The sequence below is a fragment of the Neomonachus schauinslandi genome, chromosome 14 (assembly GCF_002201575.2).
Source record: "Neomonachus schauinslandi chromosome 14, ASM220157v2, whole genome shotgun sequence".
NCBI lineage: Eukaryota > Metazoa > Chordata > Mammalia > Carnivora > Phocidae > Neomonachus > Neomonachus schauinslandi.
The window spans coordinates 69,525,820-69,545,321 of record NC_058416.1 but is presented as its reverse complement, the minus strand read 5'-3'; the positions used below and the strand labels follow the sequence as shown (position 1 = coordinate 69,545,321).

The window sequence follows — 19,502 nt, the reverse complement described above, 5'->3', positions numbered from 1 at the left end:
TATTCACCTTCAGGAAATGTGAGTCACAAAGGGTTTCTCTAAATCCAGGAGGTTGGATCCCTAGAAGGCAGGGCAAGGCCTCACCTAACCAGACAGTGGGACACCCAGCAAGCCCTGGCTTTCCCAGACCTGTCTTTTGGGGCCCCAGCACTCATGCCACCCAGCCGTGCCAGGCCCACAGTCCAGTTTTCTCCACGAAGCCTCCAGCCTGCCCTGAGTCACCACGTCAGTGAAGGACAAGCTCTAAGGCCTTGCTCAGGACTTCTCAGGGTGGGCACTTCCAGCTTCCTATGACATTTTCCCCTGGTGAGAAGGCCAACAGGTAGAGTGCCTCAGTTTACAGAGAAGGGTCGAGAAGGGCCATGTGTGTAGCTGAACTGCCATGGCCACTATCTGCCCAACTCTGGCTTCTGTGGAGCCTGGCGTTGCTGAGGGAGACTGGGATGCCCAGGCCCTGCCCTTCACAGGCGAGAGCCAGCCCTTGGGGTGGGGTCCCTGAGGCAAGAGGCGTGGGCCCAAGTCCAGGGGGAGGACCCATCACAGCTCAGCTCCCCTCTGCTCACAGTTCTGGAGGTCAGAAGTTCGGGCCCTGTGGCTGAGTTCTCCATTCAGGATCTTAGAAGACTCACGTCAAAGTATCTGCCAGGTTACATTCCTTTCTGACAGCTCTGGGAAAGAACCCACTCCCAGACTCGTTCTGATTGCTGGCAGAATTCCGATTCTTGCAGCTGTAGGACTGAGGTCCACCTCCTTGCTGTGGCTGCTGTCACCAGGGGCCACTCTTAGCGCTTAGAGGCTGTCTGCCTCCCTTGCCTCCTGGCCCCCTCCATCTTCAAGTCAGCAACAGAGAATTTGTCATGCACTGAATGCCCTTCCTGCTTCAACTTTCTGACTTCCTCTTCTTCCACCAGGCCAGAGAAAACTCTGCTTCTAATGGGCTCTCGTGGTTAGGTCAGGCCCTCTTGGATACCTTCCCCATCTTAAGGTCAACTGTGCCATATAATATAACCTAATCATGGGGGTAAAATCCATTCGACTCCCAGTTGCAGGTTTACAACAAGGCGTGTTCATGAGGGCTGGGCGGGGGGGATCTTGGGACCTGTCTTAGAACCTCCCTCCCACAGACAGCAGAGCCCAAGGTGACTTTTCTGTCTTAAGACATCCACACAAATCTGATCTCTTATGTTAAAAATATATCCATATTTACTTCAATATTAAACCTCCCCTACCCCAAATCTAAAAAAACCGGCTGTCCCTAAAAGATGCACCACATTTATCCTGCAGCTTCAAGTATCCTGGTCAGCAACCTATAGCCCGGCCAAGAAGCACAGGATTGGATGGCTTCGAGGCCTCTGGTCCCAGCCAGGCCTGGGAAGGGAGCCCAGCTGAATAGGCAGGGCCACTTGCAGCTCCTAGTGTCCAAGGGCTGAGGGCAGTATCTGTGGAGGGGCCTGTGGGTTGAACATCACAGCCTTGGCCAAGATGTGTCCTGAAAGATGGTCAGGCCAGGATGTCCCCAAGGCCAAACAGCTCCTCCCACAACCCAACCCCCAATAAATAAGCACAAAACCCGGCCAGCCACTGCAGCCTTAGTCCCCAGGGATGGCCTGACAGGTCAGAGAGCCGCCAGAGCCCTGGGAACAGCTGCACTGCCCCACAACCTCCTTCCCCAGGCCACTGCCCAGGGTCCTGGGAGCTGCCTTCGAGGAGGGCAGACACAGATACCCCAGGATGGTAGAGAAGGGCCCCAAAGTGGCTTCTCTTTCTTGACTGGCAGGTCCAGACTCTGGGGGCCGTGGTCCCTCCTTCCCAGTATGAATATGATGGGGTGCCTTGCCCCTCAGCAGGGGAGGCCCCTATCCTTCCTCCAACCAGCAGGGCTTCCTGTCCATCCCGCTGTACTGTTCCAGGAGCCCAGGCCGAGGGCCAGGGTGCAGGTGGGAGGGTCCTTTGCCCACATGCAGAGACCCAGCGGGGGCAGCTAATCGTCTGAGTAGCGGTTCCCTGCAGGGGAGGAGGAAAAAACAGGGAGGGAGGTGTCAGGTGGGGAGCAGGTAAAGCCAGCCAAGGGCCCCCACCCCTGGTGCTTACCCAGGACGTTGAATTTGCATAGCGGGCAAGTCTGCTGGAGCATCAGCCAGGGGTCCACGCAGTCTCGGTGAAACTCGTGCTTACAGGGCAGCACCCGGAGCCACTGCAGGGTGTGGGGGAAGGCTTCAGGCCAGAGTCAGGCCTCCAAGCGGGGCTGCCTGGCCCCCCCACCTGTGCAGGGGAACTGAAACCCCTGCGGCCTGTCACCCTCCCCCGCCAACACCCCATTCTGCTTTCCTAGTTACAGTAGGAGCTGAGAGAATAAGGGCCTGGTAGGAACGGTTCTGGGGTCTCTCGGGAATAGAGTGAGAGACATCACAGGTCAGCTGACGGCTGGCCTCTGCCCGCGGCACTAACCTGCTTGTTGCAGAAGTAGTCCAAACACACGGCGCAGGTCTCAGCACCGGGTTCTGGGGGGCCCTGGGTTGCCCTGCCCAGACGGCAGCGCCGGGTCTTGAGGGATGCCAGTCTCCGCACCACGCGGAGCTTGAGCAGATCCACCTGGTGGGGGAGGGCAGGCACAGTTAGGCAGGCTGGAGGGCTGGGGGCACGGGGGTTCCCAGGGGCTGGCTCTCACCTGGCCTCCAGGTTCCCGCTGGCTCTGTCTTGACGCCTGCCGCTGGGCCTGGACCACGAGGCCTGTGCACAGGAGCATGGCCACCAGCAGGATGGCGTTCCACAGCTGCTGCAGGGGCTTCTGGGCAGGGGAACAGGGTGTCAGGGATGCTGGGGCTGCTCTACGCTCTTCCCTAGTGAATCCACTCCGAGGACCAGGCAGGTAAGGTCCATTGGCAATGTGTCCCTGCAGGCTCCTGGCTGCCTCTTCTGAAGCCTGCGTGCCTCCCATCTGTGCCCCCAAGGTCTGCCCCCGCTGTCTATACAGCTCCTCATCCAGCTGCTGAGGGGACCCACATCTGTCCCCAGCCCCTCTCCTGGGCAACAAACTCAGTGTTTTTTGCATTCTTGGAACTTCTCTCTGGCAGCCTCACAGACTCCCCAGCCCAGGACCCTATCACTTTCCCACCCCCATCCCTACCCGCTTCCATCTGGGCCGAGCATTCACATGGTCCCGTGGCTTCGCTCTTAGGTGGCTCATGCACCCCTCCCCTCCATCCCACTCCTCTGCTCTTTGGGGGCCCTACTCCAGCCTCACCAGCCCATTTCCCACAGCGACAAGGATCTCATCTGCAAACCTGATCACGCAGGACCCCTGCTTGACACCCTTCCCTGCGACGCCCCTGCCCTCAGGAGAGACTCCGAACTCCTCTAGCAGCCATATGGCAAGGCCCTAGATTGCCCATCCCCTCTGTCCTTTCAGGGTCCCATGCTCCTTGCTCTTTCTCGTGTTCCCAGTTCTTCCTCACCCCTTCCTTTGGCTAATGCCTTCGGATCCCCCTTGCTCCAGAGCTCTCCCTGACTACCAGGGCTAGGCAGATGCTCCCCACTTGCCTCCCCCTGCCCAGCCCAGCCCTCCTCACACTCTTTACTGTGTGTTTCCCCATCACTGCCCTCGTGGTCCTCAGGCTCCTGCTGGTGGGAAGGATCCACATCTGAGAGGCCCCTCTGGACCTCAGAGCTCCTGGGGCGGGGATGGGGGGGCACACACTGACCTTGACTTAACTCCCCCCACCCCATAGCAGTGTGGCAGCTGGGCTTTGACTACAAAACAGCTGGCTCAGGAAATGATGTGGCAGAGTAAGCAAAACCCAGATGGCTCACCCACACAAGCACACCGGCTCACAGGGTCTCTGGATGTGTCCTGACTAATAAATGCATTCATTTAAAAGCTGTCCGCGTTCCTAGTAGTTTTCTGCCACCGTGTCCTTCCCCAGCCAACGATGAAGTTCAACTACCATCATATTGGGGGAGAGGGGCCGAGAAGTGACTTGCTGCTAAAAGAGAACACCATTCTGGACGAGGCTGGGTGCTGCTGGTGTCACAAGACGCCGCTCTTGCTCAGAGTGCAGGCACCCGAGAAGCCGTTAGCAAGAGATGTCCGTGAGCCCCAGCTGCCCGTTCCTCCCCTCTCCCCTCTGGTCTCTGTGCCCCCGTCTTCCCTGGGGAGTGGGAGGTGGTGGCACCTGCTCCGGGAAGCTCTCCCCAAGCCCCCAGGCTGAGTTCAGATGTGTCCACTGTGTTCCGGAGGCCCATGCCTACCCCCAGCTCGGTGCTCACCCCAGCAGAGTGACGGCCATGGCCTTTCTCCTCCCCAGATGGGGCCCCAGGAGCCCAGGGCTGGAGCTGCCCTGCCTTTGTGCCCTGGGCCCTGCCGAGCCAGGCGGACATGTTGCAGGACTCACTGAGTGGCCACTGCAGTGTAAGCTCGCCAGGGCAGAACCTGGAGCTCCGTGCTCTGGAGCAGCCTGTGCGCACTGGGTGGGCAAAGGGCATGGCCAGCTTGGAGGCCTGCTGCAGGCTGGAGACCCGGTCTCCTCAGGTTCAGCACATCTTAGGGACCCCCGGGTGAGGGGGGGAGGGCAGGGTCTGTCCATCAGAGCAGTTACGGAGCGGTCCACCTGACCTTTCTGATGCATGGGTGCTGTAGCTCTGGATTCCCAGGCTCGAAGGACAGTGGCTGGGCCCTAGGGTTGGGGCTGAGAGCTGGCCCCAACCACCCTCAAGCCACCTTGGCTATCATGGCTACCCGGCACTTGCATGGGCCCACCCTGGCTGGCAGCACGGCTGCTCAGCATTGCCCTCTGTACCAGCCAGACTGACCTGCGGACTGCATACGTTCCCACTCTCAGGCCCCTCGCCCAGCCCGCTCTTCCCCTAGCTCCAGCCCTTCTGCAGGCACTTCCTCGCTCGTCTGACAGCCCCTCACCAAATGCCTGCGCCGCCCAGATGTCTGTGTGGGCTGCCCTCCAGGGGAAGAGCCGGTGGGGCTCCCTCTTCTTCCAGAAAGCCCTTTCCTTCCCCCCAGTCCCGGTGCCCGCTCCCTTCACACAACTGTGGTTCAGTTCCTGCTGCTCAAATAGGAATGAGCACATGGCGCCTGGGCTGAACTGCCAAGGCCTTATTGTGTGAGAGTCCCTTCCCTACTTGTCTTTGAGCCCCTTCAGGACAGTGCCCGGTTCTCACAGGTAGCTTGGACACTCCCAGCCCTTCTCATTGAGCCCTACATGTCCTAGGACCTCAAAAGTTATCTGGTGACTGCTAATTTATTCAAGCACTTATAACAAACACATTCAGAGTAGCAGCAGCGGCCCACCTGCGCCATGGCCACCGTGAACTTTATGTACACATGACCCCCTGACAATCCCGTGGCCGTGTGCTGTCCTTGTTCACAAACAAGGAACATGAGACCAGAGAGGTTAAACGCTCAACCTGAGATCACTCAGCTAAGTCCACAAGGCTGCCTGACTTTTGAAGCTGCCTCGCATGGCCCAATCCCACTGACTCCTGCTGGAGGCTGCCCACCGGGAGAAAGGACATGCCCGCCCTGACAGAGCAGGGACTCGCGAGATGCTTGTGGACCGAATAAATTTGAACCTTCTTGATGCCCAGCATTGAGAAATCCAGAGACTAGTAAGACACAGCCCCAGCCATCGGGAGACAAAGTTACATTCCCCAACACTTAGACACTTTGGGCTATCCTAAGAACACTATGAAGGGTCTGACAAAGCATTGCTGCAATTTAGAAGGAGGGAGAGGGGGACGGTGGGCTGAGGTTGTGAGGGAAGCCTTCCAAAGCAGGCAAGCAGATGGGGACAAATGGAGACAGAGAAAGTGTCCATGCCTGCAGCCAAGGATGGACAAGGCCTAGTGGCAGGAGGCCAGGGCATGTATGAAGGCCAGGAAATGGCATAGGGTGACAGGGTATAAGGAAGAGACTAGAAAAAAAAAGATAGGCGAGTAAACAGGAGAGCTGTGAAAGCTAGGCTAAGGAGTCTGAACTTTATTCTGCAGGCAATGGGGAGCCACGGAGGGCTTCTAAGCGGGAGAATAACATGACAATAGTAACTAACACTGATTATGCATGGCCCCATCAGGCACTGCACTGAGCACCCACCCTGTCAATGAGTGCTCATTACAGCCCTGGGGTGTGGAAGCAGCAGTCCTGGCCACCAAGGTGAGGAGAGGCCACAGGATCTGAAACAAGGCATGTGTGCAGTGCCATCCGAGTCCCCTCTCCCCAGGCACCCACCTGTTCCTGGGCCCGACTGCCTCCCAGGCACACCAAGTCCTGCCATCCTCCGTAGCCATCCTTGGAGAGGCCACAGGTGGTCCACAGGGTCAGCTTCCACTCGATGTTGGCTGACAGCGACTCTCCGCTGGTGATCTCGGCTGTGGCCTGAGTCCTCCTGGGACGGAAAGCCACAGAGGGGCCAGAGAGAAGGGCTCTTGGGAGGAGAGGTCCAGACCCACCCACCTCAGCCTTGTAAGAAAAAGATCTTCCCAAGTATCATCCCACAGCCCTTCTGCTTTGGCTCCCAGGCCTTTTCTGGTCATTGGTTTTTCCATTCTCACATCAGCCAGGCCAGGGAGGCCTGCAAGTCTCAGAAAGAACCTGTCAATCAGGAATCCAGCTCCCTCCTTGCTGGAGCCAATTCCCCTCTGCCCCTAGAGCTGCCTCTTTGCTCCAGTCCCCTCACCCATTTTTCAGACCAGGAGACTATGGTCTTAAGGTTAACAGGAAAAGACCCCTGAGACCATGGCAGATTCAGGGACCCCTCAGCACCCAGGCTCCCAGGCCCAGTCCTTTGGAGCCTAAACCCCAACTCACTGCAGCAGTGCCTCCAACAGCTTGGTGACATTGGAAGAGTAATGCAGGACAATCACTGGCCTGAGCAGCAGCTGTGATATGTCTAGCTGTAGATGGATGGACAAGGAGGTCAGCTGGCCTTGGTCCCCTCCTCCCTGGCCTGCACACCCCCACTGCCTGAACCGGTTTACCTCTCGGACCACGTTGTGGTTCAAGATGAGGAGGAGCAGGGCAGAGGCTCCCAGGAAGAGTGCCCTCCGCATCTGCAAGGGACAGAGGTAGAAGCTAGCTGGCACCCTGCCCACACACCTCTCTCACTACCCACGACCACAGTTCTTAGCTCCTGGCTCTGCAGTGAGTGTTTCCTCTGGACAGACTGGCTGCACACTCCTTGAGGTCAAGGGCAGAAACTTATTCCTCCTGCCATTCCCCCAGATGTTCTGTGGGACCCAAACTATTATGTGCCTTCCCTAGTAGGACAGGCCTGCCCACCAACTCTCAGAGCCTGGTGGAGCTTCCTGACTCTGTCTGGCCTCCTCCCACCTCCCTGCTTCCACTCCATACCGATTCAATTTTCCAAACTGGGGTCCCTCACCTCATCCAGGCCCAAGATTTCTCTGGAAGCTCCTTAGGGGCCCACCTGGTAGTCTGGCTCTGGCAGATGCCTTGAAACCCCTTCCTTCAACCCCCTTCCCCACATACACCCCGTGCACCTGCTGGACCAGGGCCTTGGGATAGGCCTGCGGGCCGCTGCCCTGACTCTCCTGGTGGAACTGGGCCGCCTGCTCCTTGCCCACGTATGCCACTGCAATCCAGCCTTCTACGGGCACCTCCTGCTCAGCATCCACGATGTCCATCTGTGGGGCAAGGGACCATGGGCAGAGGGAGGAGGGGGGAGGAAGGGGGGCTGGACACACAGGGGATGCAAGGCCAGGGTTGGGGAGCGAGTTTGAAGGGGAAGGCATCTGGATCTCAGGTTTTGGAAGCCGGGGTTTGAGGCCTGGGCAGCTCGGGGAGGGGGCGCTCGGCTGCTACGGCTCGGTCCAGGATAAAGGCCGGATCTGGGTGCGGGGTCTACGGCGGGGCGGGCCGGGGCCAGATGGCTCGGCTGCGCTCACCAGCAGCAGGCGGCCGCCCAGCGCGGGTGCCGGGTCGGCCTCGGGGCCGATCCTGACGCCCTCCAGGACCAGAGCGTCCTGCCGCGGCAGCCTCACGTCCACCCGTACGGCGCGGGCCCCGCCCCGCCCCGCCCCGGCCTCAGGCTCGTTGCCGTCCGCCGCGGCACCGGGTCCCGCCAGGCCCAGCCAGAGCGGCAGCAGGGGTAGCAGCAGCAGCAGTGGCGACGGCGGCGGCGGAGGAGGCGGTGGAGGCGACCTCAGCGCGGGGCGAGCGGCGGGGCCCATGGCCGGACCCGGCGAGCAGACGAAACAGGGGCGCCGGGGGCCCCGGCGCGGGGGGGAACGGAGGGAGCGAGGCCGCGGCCGGACGGGGCGGGGCGCTGGGAGGGGCGGGGCCGGGGCCGGACGGGGCGGGGCGGGGCGCCGGGAGGCGGGGGGCGGGAGTCCTCGGCGGCTCTGGCGCCCAGACAGGGCCGCGCGCGCCCCCTGGTGGACGCGGAGAACTCCGGCGCCAGCGGCCATGGCGGCGGGAGTGGGGCGGAGCCCGGGAGGAGGTAGTCACACGGCTTGAGGCGTTGTCAGACTGGCGGAGACCAGAGCAGGGGAGACCGAGGGAGATAGTTGGCGACATGGGAAGGCGGAGGCACGATCAGGGCCCCAGAAGGGCAGGAACAAGGGACGTGTGGTGGCCTGGCGGCTGGCTGACCCTTGCTGTGCGCCAGCCTTACGGTCACTCGGTGTGGCCTTAGTCAAGTCACACCCGCATCTTCCCTGGGCTTCCATCTCTCCACCAGACCGAACTCCAGGAGACAGAGAACCAGACAGAGATTGGCGTGGGAAGCCGATGGGGGAGATTGAAGCAAGGGTCCCGGAGGGGCAGAAAGAGGGGCTGGGGACGTTTGCCTAAACCAAGCAGGCCAGACACGGCTCCTCAGGGGGGCCCAGAGGCTAGGTCTTAAGGCAGGTCGCTTTTCTGGGTAGTGAAACGGGCACGATATTAGAGCAACACTGCCTCATCTCCAGCAAATAATCTCAGATGCCTACAGGAATGTGAGAAGTCCACACACTGTCCTAAAACTCATCTTTTTCTCCAAGGGTTGTGGCTGCTGCTGAATTGCCTTGTCTGAAACCTGAGCCTTTTAAAAATTGTATCCTGATAAAAGGGCAAAGGCCAGATAAGCCACGACACTCTTTCCTGAGATATTTTTTTGTATGAAAAATTTCAAACATACTAAAAAATGGAAAGAATTTTATAGTGAACACCCATATAACCACTAACGTTGAATTGTCAAGATGCTCCTGAGGAATAAGGTGGAGAGACTAAGAGAGTCCGATGTAAGTCCAAAGACAGACAAATGGGGCATCAAACAGAGAAGCCAGAAACTGGCCTACACACCGAACTGTGGCTTTGTCAGAGGGAGCACTGCAGTTGGAGAGAGGGGCAGTATGATGGACTGTTTGGCAAATCATGCCAAGAAAATGAGTTAACCATAAGAAAAAGCAATGAAATTGGACCTCTACTGCACATCGTACCGGAAAAATCAATTCCATGTGAATTAAAGATCTAAATATGAAAAGTAATACTTTAAGCATTTTTAGAAAGAAACAAAAGCCTATCCTGTTTACTTCAAGGTCAGGAGAGATTTCTTTCTACATAAAAGCAGATTATAAAGATTTTTATTTATTTATTGAGAGAGAGAGAATGATAGAGAGAGAGCATGAGAGGGTGGAGGGTCAGAGGGAGAAGCAGACTCCCTGCTGAGCAGGGAGCCCGATGCGGGGCTCGATCCTGGGACTCCGGGATCATGACCTGAGCCGAAGGCAGTTGCTTAACCAACTGAGCCACCCAGGCGCCCATAAAAGCAGATTATAAAGGAAAAGATCGAAGAAATGCATCCACAATAAAATGAAAAACTTGTGTTAATCAAAACCTTGTAATAAAGTGATAGGGAAAGCAACAAACTGGGAGAAGGTATTTGCAACCAAATTATTCCTATGCAGAATATACAAATGCATAGATAAGGGCCCAAGATGCAAGTAGGCATTTGACAAAAAAAAAGAAGTAATGGCCAATAAATATGAAAAGATGCTCAACCTAATCATTAATTAGGGAAATACAAGTTAAGATCACTACTCATCACTAGAAGAAGAGATAAATTTGCGGTACATTCATATGTAAAATACCGTGCAATAGAGAAAAACAAATGGATTAGTTGTGTGTATCACCATGGATAATTCTAATAGAACGCTTAGCACAAAAAGCAAGTCTCCAAATGATACATACAATTTAAGCTCAAAAACATCAGGACTTAAAAGAACAGTACACAAAAATCAGTTGTGTATCTCTCGCCAGCAATGAATGATTTTAAAAGGACATGAAGACAATTCTATTTATGGTAGTTGCCAAAAAAATAAATAAATAAAACACCTAGAAATAAGCTTAAGCAAGGAGCTGAAAGACCTGTGCACTGAAAACTGCAAAACATTGCAGAAATAAATGAAAAAAGACCCTAAATAAATGGAAAGACATCCATGTTAATGGATTGGTAGACTTAATATTGTTAAGATGGCCATACTACCCAAAGCAATGTACAGATTCAATGCCATTCCTATTGAAATTCTAATGACCTTTTTTGAAGAAATGGAAAACCCATCCTAAAATCTACATGGAGTTGCAAGGAGCCCTGAATACCCCCTGTTGACAAAAAGAAGAACAAAATTAGAGGACTCACGCTTCCCGATTTTAAAATGTACTACAAAGCTACAATAGCCAAAGCAGTGGTTCTGGCGTAAAGAGACTTATAGATCAATGGAATAGAATTGATAGTCCAGAAATAAACCCAGACATCTATGGCCGATTGATTTTCAACAAGGGCACCAAGACTATTCAATAAGGGAAAGAATAGTCTCTTTAACAAATGGTGCTGGGCCAACTTGGACAGCTACATTCAAAAGAGTGAAGATGGACTCCTACCTCACACCATATACAAAACTTAAAGTGGTGCAGCAGCTATGGAAAATTGTATGGTGGTTCCTCAAAAAATTAAACATAAAATTGCTGTATCATCCAGCAATTCCACTTCTGGGTATATATCCAAAATAATTGCAGGGACTTGAACAGATATTTGTACACCAATGTTCATAACAGCATTATTCACAATAGCTGAAAGGTGAAAACAACTGAAATGTCCATTGATGGATGAGTGGATACAATTCAATATGTCCATATGATATGCTATTATTTAGCCATAAATAGGAATGAGGTACTGACCCGTGCTACAACATGGATGAACTTTGAAAACATTATGCAAAGTGAAATAAGCCACACAAAAGGCCTAGATATCGAATGATAAATCCAGAATAGATAAGTCAGTAGAGAGAGAAAGCAGATTGGTGGCTGGACGGAAGGGGAAATGATAAGTGACTGCTTAATGGGTACAAGGTTTCCTTTTGGGGTGAAGAAAAATTTTTGGAACCAGATAGAGGTGCTGGCTGCCTAACATTGTGAATGTACAAAGTACCACTGGATTTTTTTACTTTAAAATGATTAATTTTATGTTATGTGAATTTCACCTCAATTAAAGAAAAAAAACATGGAGCTATATTTTTAAGAGATAAAGTCATCTGTAACAAAACTATAAAGAAAATCAAGGGACCAAGAAGCACTAACTTCAGTTTACCAGGTGGGATGTAATTGGGGAAGGACACCCAGGGGTGTTCTGCTTCTTAAGTCACATGGGTGTTCCTTATATCATCCTTTATTCTTTGTGTGGGTTACTAATGTTCTTTTGTACCCTAAGAAATCACTCTTCGTTAGTTGCAAAATGCACTACGCAGGCCCCTTTGTGTCCACGGAGAGTCTTGCTTCTCCAGTTCCATGAATGTCCCAGACCATCTGTCAGCTCCAATGACAGGGTTGCAAGGACACACCCTGTAATCAGTGAGGCTCTTGGTTCCACGGTCTGCCTATCCCTATTCCCACTACTTGCTCCCTAACCCCATCCTGCCCACTTAGGCAAGGGGTCCTCACGGCCCCCTTCACACACACACACACACACACACACCAACCAGGCACAGACCCTTGCCTAAAACTGTCCCCAGCCTGGAACAAGTTTCTGCTTCCCCACGAATATCCACATCCTAGCTTTCCATCAGTGGGAGCCAGAGCAGCCCTGTAAACTTGGTGAGTAACCAAAGTTACTCTGTGGTCTGTCCTCCCACCGGGGAACCGTTAGTTATCCTGGAAGAGACAAGTGCTTGGGGAGATAGTCTAAATGTGGCAGGAGATAGCCCAGCCCAGGCCAGCCAGGGCCCTTCTGCTGTTGTGCTGGGGGGGAGTGGGGTGGGGGCGGGTGTAGGAACAGTGAAGATCAGAGCTGCCATTGGAGGGGGTATTAGCCCAGGGACAGGACAGCTAAGGCCAGGAGATTGATAGCAGGGAATGAGTACCAAGAGAGGCCTTGCTTGGGAGCACAGCATCTGAGGAAGAAGAGACTAGAGGACCCCACAGGGAAGGGCGAGATCCCAGCTGGGAGAAGAGGCAGGCCTGGTGCTGAACCTTGGGCTTCCCTGCTCTCAGGGCTGGGCAGACAGGATGCTCAGCCCTCTGGGCCCCTCCAGAGGAGCCAAGACCCCGGATCCCATCTGGCTTCACTTCTGGGGCTGAGTGGGGAGCTGGCAAGAGTAACAGGGCTGTTACTTTTTCTACCATGTCCCTCCAAGCAAGCCACTTCCTTTTTCTTGGCTCATGTCCCCAACTGTAAAGGAAAATAAGAGTCGGACCGAACAATTTGGGGGCAGGGGGTCCTTTCACCAGACATGCTGTGATTTCAAGTGGCTTGTGTCTTGGATTACAAGGTTTCCTGGCCCTGGGCTGGGCCGTGAACTGTATGGAGGAGTGTCCTGTCTCCTTCACCCCCTAAAGTTGCAGGAGGACCTAGGAAGAAACGAAGCTGTTAATGAAAGTGTGAGGTTTGGGATGCATTGCCGAAGTGGAACGGGGTTGGGGCAGTGAAATGTCTTAGAATCAACAGCAGGAATAGAGTATGTGGTAAGGCCGGTGAATTCCGTGAGTTTGTGCCCACGGCTGTTCTTCCCCTGCTGTGAAATGAATTCTTCAATATGATGCCAGGCTGTGCATAAAAATGGACAAAATATTCCGTGAGCGATGCTGGAAATAGGCTGAAGGGCAGGAAGGCAAGTCCATATCCAGAATCTGGGTCTGCCCCACTCCGCGAGCACCCTCCCAGATGGAAGAGGGCCAATGTAATCAAGCCGCCACCAGGTGGCAAGCTAGTCCCTGGGGAATGGGACCACGCAGGGGCCCAGTGTTGGGCTCTGCTCTTTTTACAAAGGGCCTTCAGCTAGGCGATTCCTAGCTCACGGGAGTGCACCCCACCCCTCCCCCTGTGGGGGCTTTCAGGACCAGTGGCAACGAGAGAGCTAGGCTGGGGGGCTGTATTTTCAGACCCCAGAGATCCTTGAGGTCCTTCCACCTAATAGGCACGAGCCCCAAGACATCTAACAAATTTTCTTAGAAAAATCTGAGACTGTCCCTTGGCTGCCTCGCTCCATTGCTCGCTCCCTCCCTTTCCTCACCCGGATGCCCAGAGAGGGGTGGTGACTTGCTGAAGATCACACAGGGCAGGTGCAGAGTAGCAGCAGATAACTGTGGTGTGGGGGAGAGGAAGGGCTACTGAGGGGAGGGGTGGCCAGGGGCCTGCTCCTTCCCTGGGCCCAGACCTCAAGGGGCAGAGTGAGTATTGGGTCATCTAGGCACTGGACATGGAACAGCGACCATGACCAGCAATGGCTCCTGCCCTTTAGAATAGATAGGAAACCATAACCACATATACAAGCAAGGTAGTTTCAGACCACGGTAAGTGCCACATGAAGGAGCTAAAATAGCATGAGGGTGGGGGGTTGCTGGGGGCTGCTTCAGCTTCAGTACCGGGGGAAGAAGGCCTCTCTGAGAGGTGGTGTGGGGGGTACGAATGGCAAGAATATTGGGGTAGGGGGGAATAAGAAGTACAAGTGAAAACAGCTGATACATTTTATTTTATTTTATTTATTTATTTGCGAGAGAGAATGAGATAGAGAGAGCATGAGAGGGGGGAGGGTCAGAGGGAGAAGCAGACTCCCTGCTGAGCAGGGAGCCCGATGTGGGACTCGATCCCAGGACTCCAGGATCATGACCTGAGCTGAAGGCAGTTGCTTAACCAACTGAGCCACCCAGGCACCCAACAGCTGATACATTTACTATGTTCCAGGCACTGTTCAAGACCCTGTGCACAAATAAACTTGTTCAATCTCATCACAGCCGTATAAGGTAGTAAGATTATCATTGCCATCCTATGGAAGGGAAATTGAGGCATGGAGGTCAAGTAACCTTGGTAGGTGATGGAATCAGGACCTGAACCCAGGTAGTCTGACTCTGAAGTCAAGGGGGCTCATCCCATATCATTCTGTTTCTCAAAGGCACTGACCTGCACTGAACAAGGTGGATGGTAGAATCTGGATTCTAGGGGTGCCTGGGTGGCTCAGTCGGTTAAGCGTCTGCCTTCGGCTTGGCTCATGATCCCAGGGTCCTGAGATCGTGCCCCGCATCGGGCTCCTGCTCCGTGGGGAGTCTGCTTCTCCCTCTCCCTCTGCCTGCCGCTCCCTGCCCCCAGCCTCTGGGTTCACAGTTAACTGGGCCACCTCATTCTAAAGGGATTTGACTCCCTGAGACAACTGGAGACTGGTGAGAAAGGGCTTAGGGATTAGACAATGATAGCTGGGAAGGTAAGGGACTTAATTAGGGGGGTTTGGGTGTGGAAAGTGGGGCGGGGAGGGGATTTGTGTCTTCACAAAGCCAGGGTGGACTGCGGAAGTGAAGGGGAAGTGGGCTCCTTGGGAGGAGCTGGGCGAGCTCGGTTTCTCCTGTTCTGTTGTGCCTTCAGAAATAACACACAATAGTACTGGTAATCCTCCTCTTTGTGCACCATCACTCTTCCAGCCATTATTTCACCTGGAATTCTCACCGCAGCCCCGGGAGAGAGGCAAGGGATTATTTTTCTCCCCAGGTAACAGGCACCTGGAGAAGGCAGGTGACTTTGCCCCCTGAGGAGCTGGGGTTTTGTTCCAGGCCCCCTGGCTCCTGGTCAGGACTGCTTTCTTGGCTCTTGCTGCATTACTGCAGGGGGAGAGGCCTTGCCAAGGATCTGCCGAGGAAGTCATTCGGAGCCCTGGCTGCCACCTCCTAGACTGCAGTCCCTGAAGACCCCTGCCCTCCTCACTGGGGGCTGGGGGGGGGGGGGGCGCGCAGCAAGGGTTTAAAAGACTGTTTTCTCCGACTCTCAAACCACGGTGCCAATCTCAGCACCACCCCTTTCCCCACTGGCACCAGAGAATCAGGACAAGGCATGTACCCCTAAGCTCTGATTCTTTATCTGACCCCCACTTCCCCTCTCACATATCCACAGACCAAGCTCAGCCTGGGCAGGCCCCCAACCCCAATACTGTAAGTTCCCTGAGGGCAGTTTTCCTACTCGAGGATTTCCACAGTGCTCAGTGAAATATGTGAGGGAACAAAAGGAGTGAATGTTTTCCAGGCCTCCTGCCCCCTCCAATGTGGCCGACTCTGCTTAGTCATCAGCAGGTCTCTGGGGAACCCGAGATGCCCTACCCCCTGACTGGGTGGGGAGCTTCCTGACTGCACCAGTATGGCTAGCTGCACTGTGCTGGAATGACCTGCTGCCTTAGCCATCTCCCTGTGGACCGAGAACTCCTGAGGGCAAGGCCTGGTCAGCCGCGATCTCCCAAGGGTCCCTGTGCCTGGCACCATACCTGCTGCCTAAATACTCATGGAGCCAAGGAATGAAGGGGGTGCTCTGGCTCCCAGCTCCAGTCAGGAGCTGAAGCGTAGACCACCTGGAGGAGAGCGCGGGCAGGTACAGGAGTGAATCCATCACTGTCACTTCCTCAGTCTGCTGCTATCACCTCTGCGGTCAGGGCCATGTCATCCCAGGGAGTGTGGATTTCTTCATTCCTTCCCCACTTTGTTGGAAAGAAACTTAAGGCATCTGAAACCCCGTGTGGCAGGGCTGGGATAAGGAGAGGAGGCAAGGAGGCTGGAGTCAGTGTCCTTCTGTGTGGTCGCCTGCAAGCACAAGGGCTTTCCAGAGAGTTCTGCCGTCCTGGCCCCATGGAAGTAGAGTGTTCCACAAATATTTGTTGAAGGGCTTAAAAGACTGTTTTCTCCGACTCTCAAACCATGGTGCCAATCTCAGCACCACCCCTTTCCCCACTGGCACCAGAGAATCAGGATAAGGCACCCGGGGCCTTTGATCTGGAGGTCAGTGCCCTTGTTTTAGAGAAGAGTCATCCAAGGCCCAGAGGAAAAAGCAGATATCCCAAAGGAGCACCCCCTCCCTCCCCAGGGCTCATTGCTAAATAATCACTAGAGCACATTCACTCAAGAACATGGTGAAATCCCCGGCTCTGGACTCCCAGTCCAGTGCTCCTGCCTCTGCCCACAGCCACCTCCCAGAGGAATCTCAGCCCCAGGGCACTAACCGGCGAGACTAGAGCCATTAGTTATCCCCCGCTCCTCCTAGATCTCCTAGGCCTTGCAGCCTTCTTTCAGCTGTTAACACTACCTTGCCTGGCAAGATATACTCAGCACGGCATGCTCGTTACAGAGCTGACAGGTGGCAGGGCTTGGGTCTCATCTCCAGCCTGCCTGACCGAGGAGGCTGGGCTCTTCCCGTTGGGCCAGGTGTTGCCTGATAGTCAACCATGGCAACACAGAGTAGTCAGTGTCAAGGTCAGGAGAGAGGGGTTACTGTCTGGGAGGGCTCATGTTGGATTAGTTAGATCCGGCAGAAGTTCCTGGAAACAGCATTTGATCAGGACTTTGAAGGTCAGGGAGGATCTGGCAGGAGGAAACAGGAGATGGAAACAACTCTGACAGAGGTAGGAGGGCCGAGCTCTGTCTGAGGGGCAGCAGGGAGCTTCTCTGACTAAAATGAAAGAGTGTTTTGGGGACAGTGGGTTAAGCGTCTGCCTTCAGCCCTGGTCATGATCTCGGGGTCCTGTCGGGCTCCCTGCTCAGCGGGGAGTCTGCTTCTCCCTCTCCCTCTGCCCCTCCCCCTGCTCCTGCTCTTTCTCTCTCTCTCTCTCAAATAAAGAAATAAAATCTTTAAAAAAACAATAAAATAAAATGAAAGTGCGTGGAGGGCAAGAGTGGCCATTGAGGCCATTGAGGATGCTGGGACGAGATGGGCCTTGGCCTCAAATGCAAGTCAGTGAGATTGGGCTGACTCCTGAAGGAACTAGGGAGTCACAGCAGATTCTTGAGCAGGGGAACAACATACCTAGCAGGGAGGGAGACTTACTGGACAGGGGTAGGGGGTGAGAGAGGAAAGGTGGGAATGTGGAGGAGGGGCTCTCTCTTAGTAACCAGCTCAGAGGAGGTGACCAGATTATTATTCTAGGATTTATATTATCAGATTAACTAGCTGTTCCATAGTGGGCCAGAGGTAAGGTAAGTTTCAGTAGAGGAAGGAGAAGCAGGCAGCTACAGGACCTGGGAAGGGCAGACTGGAAGAAGGGTACTTCACTTAGACCTTTATGGTGGGTGACTCCAGATTCCTGGGGGCTTGTTTTGGGGCTGAGGATGATTTCCTGCTGGGTGAATGTTTTCTTTGTGCTTTCCTGGGGAGCCTGTGTAGGCAACTCCCAGGCTAGTCCACACTGCAGCCTGTGGGTTCCTGGAAGCATTTGGCCCAGAAGCCAGAGGCTTGGGTGCAAGCCCTAAATCTGCATGTACTCTTACGGGGCTGCCTCTTTCCCTAGGTTCCTCAATAAATCACCTGACTTAGAGGGTTACCACAGGCTTAAATGAAAAGCTAGATCTGAAAGTGCCTTGCAAACTGTAAAGTGCTGTAAAGGGGCTATTTTTCTATTTTCCTTTGAATAGGCCCTACATCTTGCCCCTGGAAGGATCTTATATAAAGATTTCAGCCACGTGTCCAACAAGGAAGGCAGCCATGCCTTCTGCCCTAAGCCAGAAGCCCATGATTCTTTAACTAGTGTGGAACTGCTGGGATAGCTAAAAACTCCTCGCAGGGGTGGGGGTTGGGGGGCCTCTCAGCAACAGGGCTGAATTGAGACCCTCAACTCTCTGCACCCTGCAGCAGACCTTCATGGTGGAGACCATGTCAGGTGCAGAGTCTCCCAGGCGTCTCTGGCAGGCCTGCTGTAGTCTGCCTCTGCCTTCAGACCCAGAGAGTCTGGGATCCTCCTGCTTTCTACTCCCCTGGAGACCTGAGTGTAGAGTTGGCAGGGGCCCCGCTGTGAGAGGTGGGATACCCTTGGGCTCCTGGGATGAATTCCTTGGGCTCTGTGTGAATTCCAGGCTGTAAGTGGAGGTCTTTCATGTGCCCGGCACCGGGCAAAGCTCTCCACATCTGTCACACCACTAACGATTTTGGGCCATGCCCTCTCTGGGTCCGTTTTCCATGGCTGTGAGTGAGGTGAGGTGAGCTGCCTGATGCCTGAATGATCTGTGCTTGTGTCTCCTTCCCAGGGCTCCCTCAGCACCTGGCTCTGTGCCTATTGGAGCATTTCTTGCATTCATTCATTCAGCATAAGTTTATTGAACAGCCCCTGTGTGTAGGCTGCTCTGCTGGGGGTCGGGGGCTTATGGGGATTCAGGTCCCCATGCCCAAAGACCTCATAGTCTAGCAGGGCCGACGTTGCTAAGCAGGGCCACACTGTGGTTCTCTGAGGGTCCTCCCTGCCTATTCTTGCTCTCCCCTCCTCTCTGGCCATGCTTCCCATCAACCACCCAAACTTGGCTCATGCCATCGTGCCAGCATGGAATGAATGGATTTTCTTTCCCTTTCCTTCCTGCCCCATATTTTAGGGCCCAGCTCCAATGCCACTCCCTCCACATAGCCTTCTGAGATTCTTATAACCCAAAGCAAATTCTCCTCCTTTAACCTCCCAGGTACTTACTCTCTTTGGCACATTTAACTTGGTCTTGTGTTCTGGATGATGGTGCCTGTATCTTATCTCTGGGAGGGCAAGATGGTGTCTGATTCATTTCAGGGTCCCCAGAACAGTGCCTAGGACCTGGCACACAGTAGGAGGAAAGAATGGTCCAGGGCATGTGAATAGCTGCTACCATGGAGGTAGGAATAGAGTATGTGGTGGGGGTAGGGGGGCCCAGGCAGAGGGGGAAGGCTATCGAACTCAGAAAGGAGGAAATGGCTTCACTGGATGAGGAAGGGGCTGTGAGGCATGGCAGGACAGTCAGAGGGCACTGAAGCATCCATCACACAAGTCAGACTTGCAGTTATAGGAACTGGCAGCTGTGGCCCCTGGGCAGGAGCAGGGGAAGCAGATAAGCTGCTAGCAGGCCTGCTTTCACTGTGGTAGCTTTACTGTGGCTTCCTCCATGTCCACCCTACATCCCCACCCAGAGGCCAAAGCCTGGCCAGGCAGGTGGCAAAGGGAGGCTTGTGCAGGGCAGACTAGGGAGGGGTCACAGAGGCGAACCCTTGGCTAGGTACCCACTGCGCTGAGCGACTTAGGTACCGTAG

General features: G+C 54.5%; 1 protein-coding gene across 1 annotated transcript; it reads right to left on the bottom strand.

Moving 5' to 3' along the window:
* Positions 1 to 904: 904 nt before the first annotated feature.
* RNF215 (ring finger protein 215) lies at positions 905 to 8,286 on the bottom strand. The gene is made up of 9 exons (XM_021703446.1): positions 7,915 to 8,286; positions 7,510 to 7,653; positions 6,988 to 7,059; positions 6,818 to 6,903; positions 6,239 to 6,395; positions 2,669 to 2,788; positions 2,449 to 2,592; positions 2,092 to 2,194; positions 905 to 2,004 (listed from the first exon to the last, which is right to left on the bottom strand). Exons 1-9 carry the CDS (start codon positions 8,197 to 8,199, stop codon positions 1,982 to 1,984), a joined length of 1,134 nt encoding a protein of 377 aa, XP_021559121.1. The 5' UTR covers positions 8,200 to 8,286; the 3' UTR covers positions 905 to 1,981.
* Positions 8,287 to 19,502: the final 11,216 nt, after the last annotated feature.

What these genes read in the sequence shown, in the direction of transcription:
- RNF215 (XM_021703446.1), bottom strand. Translation starts at nt 8,199, where the DNA reads ATGGGCCCCGCCGCTCGCCCCGCGCTGAGGTCGCCTCCACCGCCTCCT. An exon ending in AGCGGGAACCTGGAGGCCAG is followed by an intron (nt 2,593 to 2,668) that starts GTGAGAGCCAGC and finishes CTCCCCCACCAG; the next exon opens with GTGGATCTGCTCAAGCTCCG. An exon ending in ATGCAAATTCAACGTCCTGG is followed by an intron (nt 2,005 to 2,091) that starts GTAAGCACCAGG and finishes CCTCCCCTGCAG; the next exon opens with GGAACCGCTACTCAGACGAT.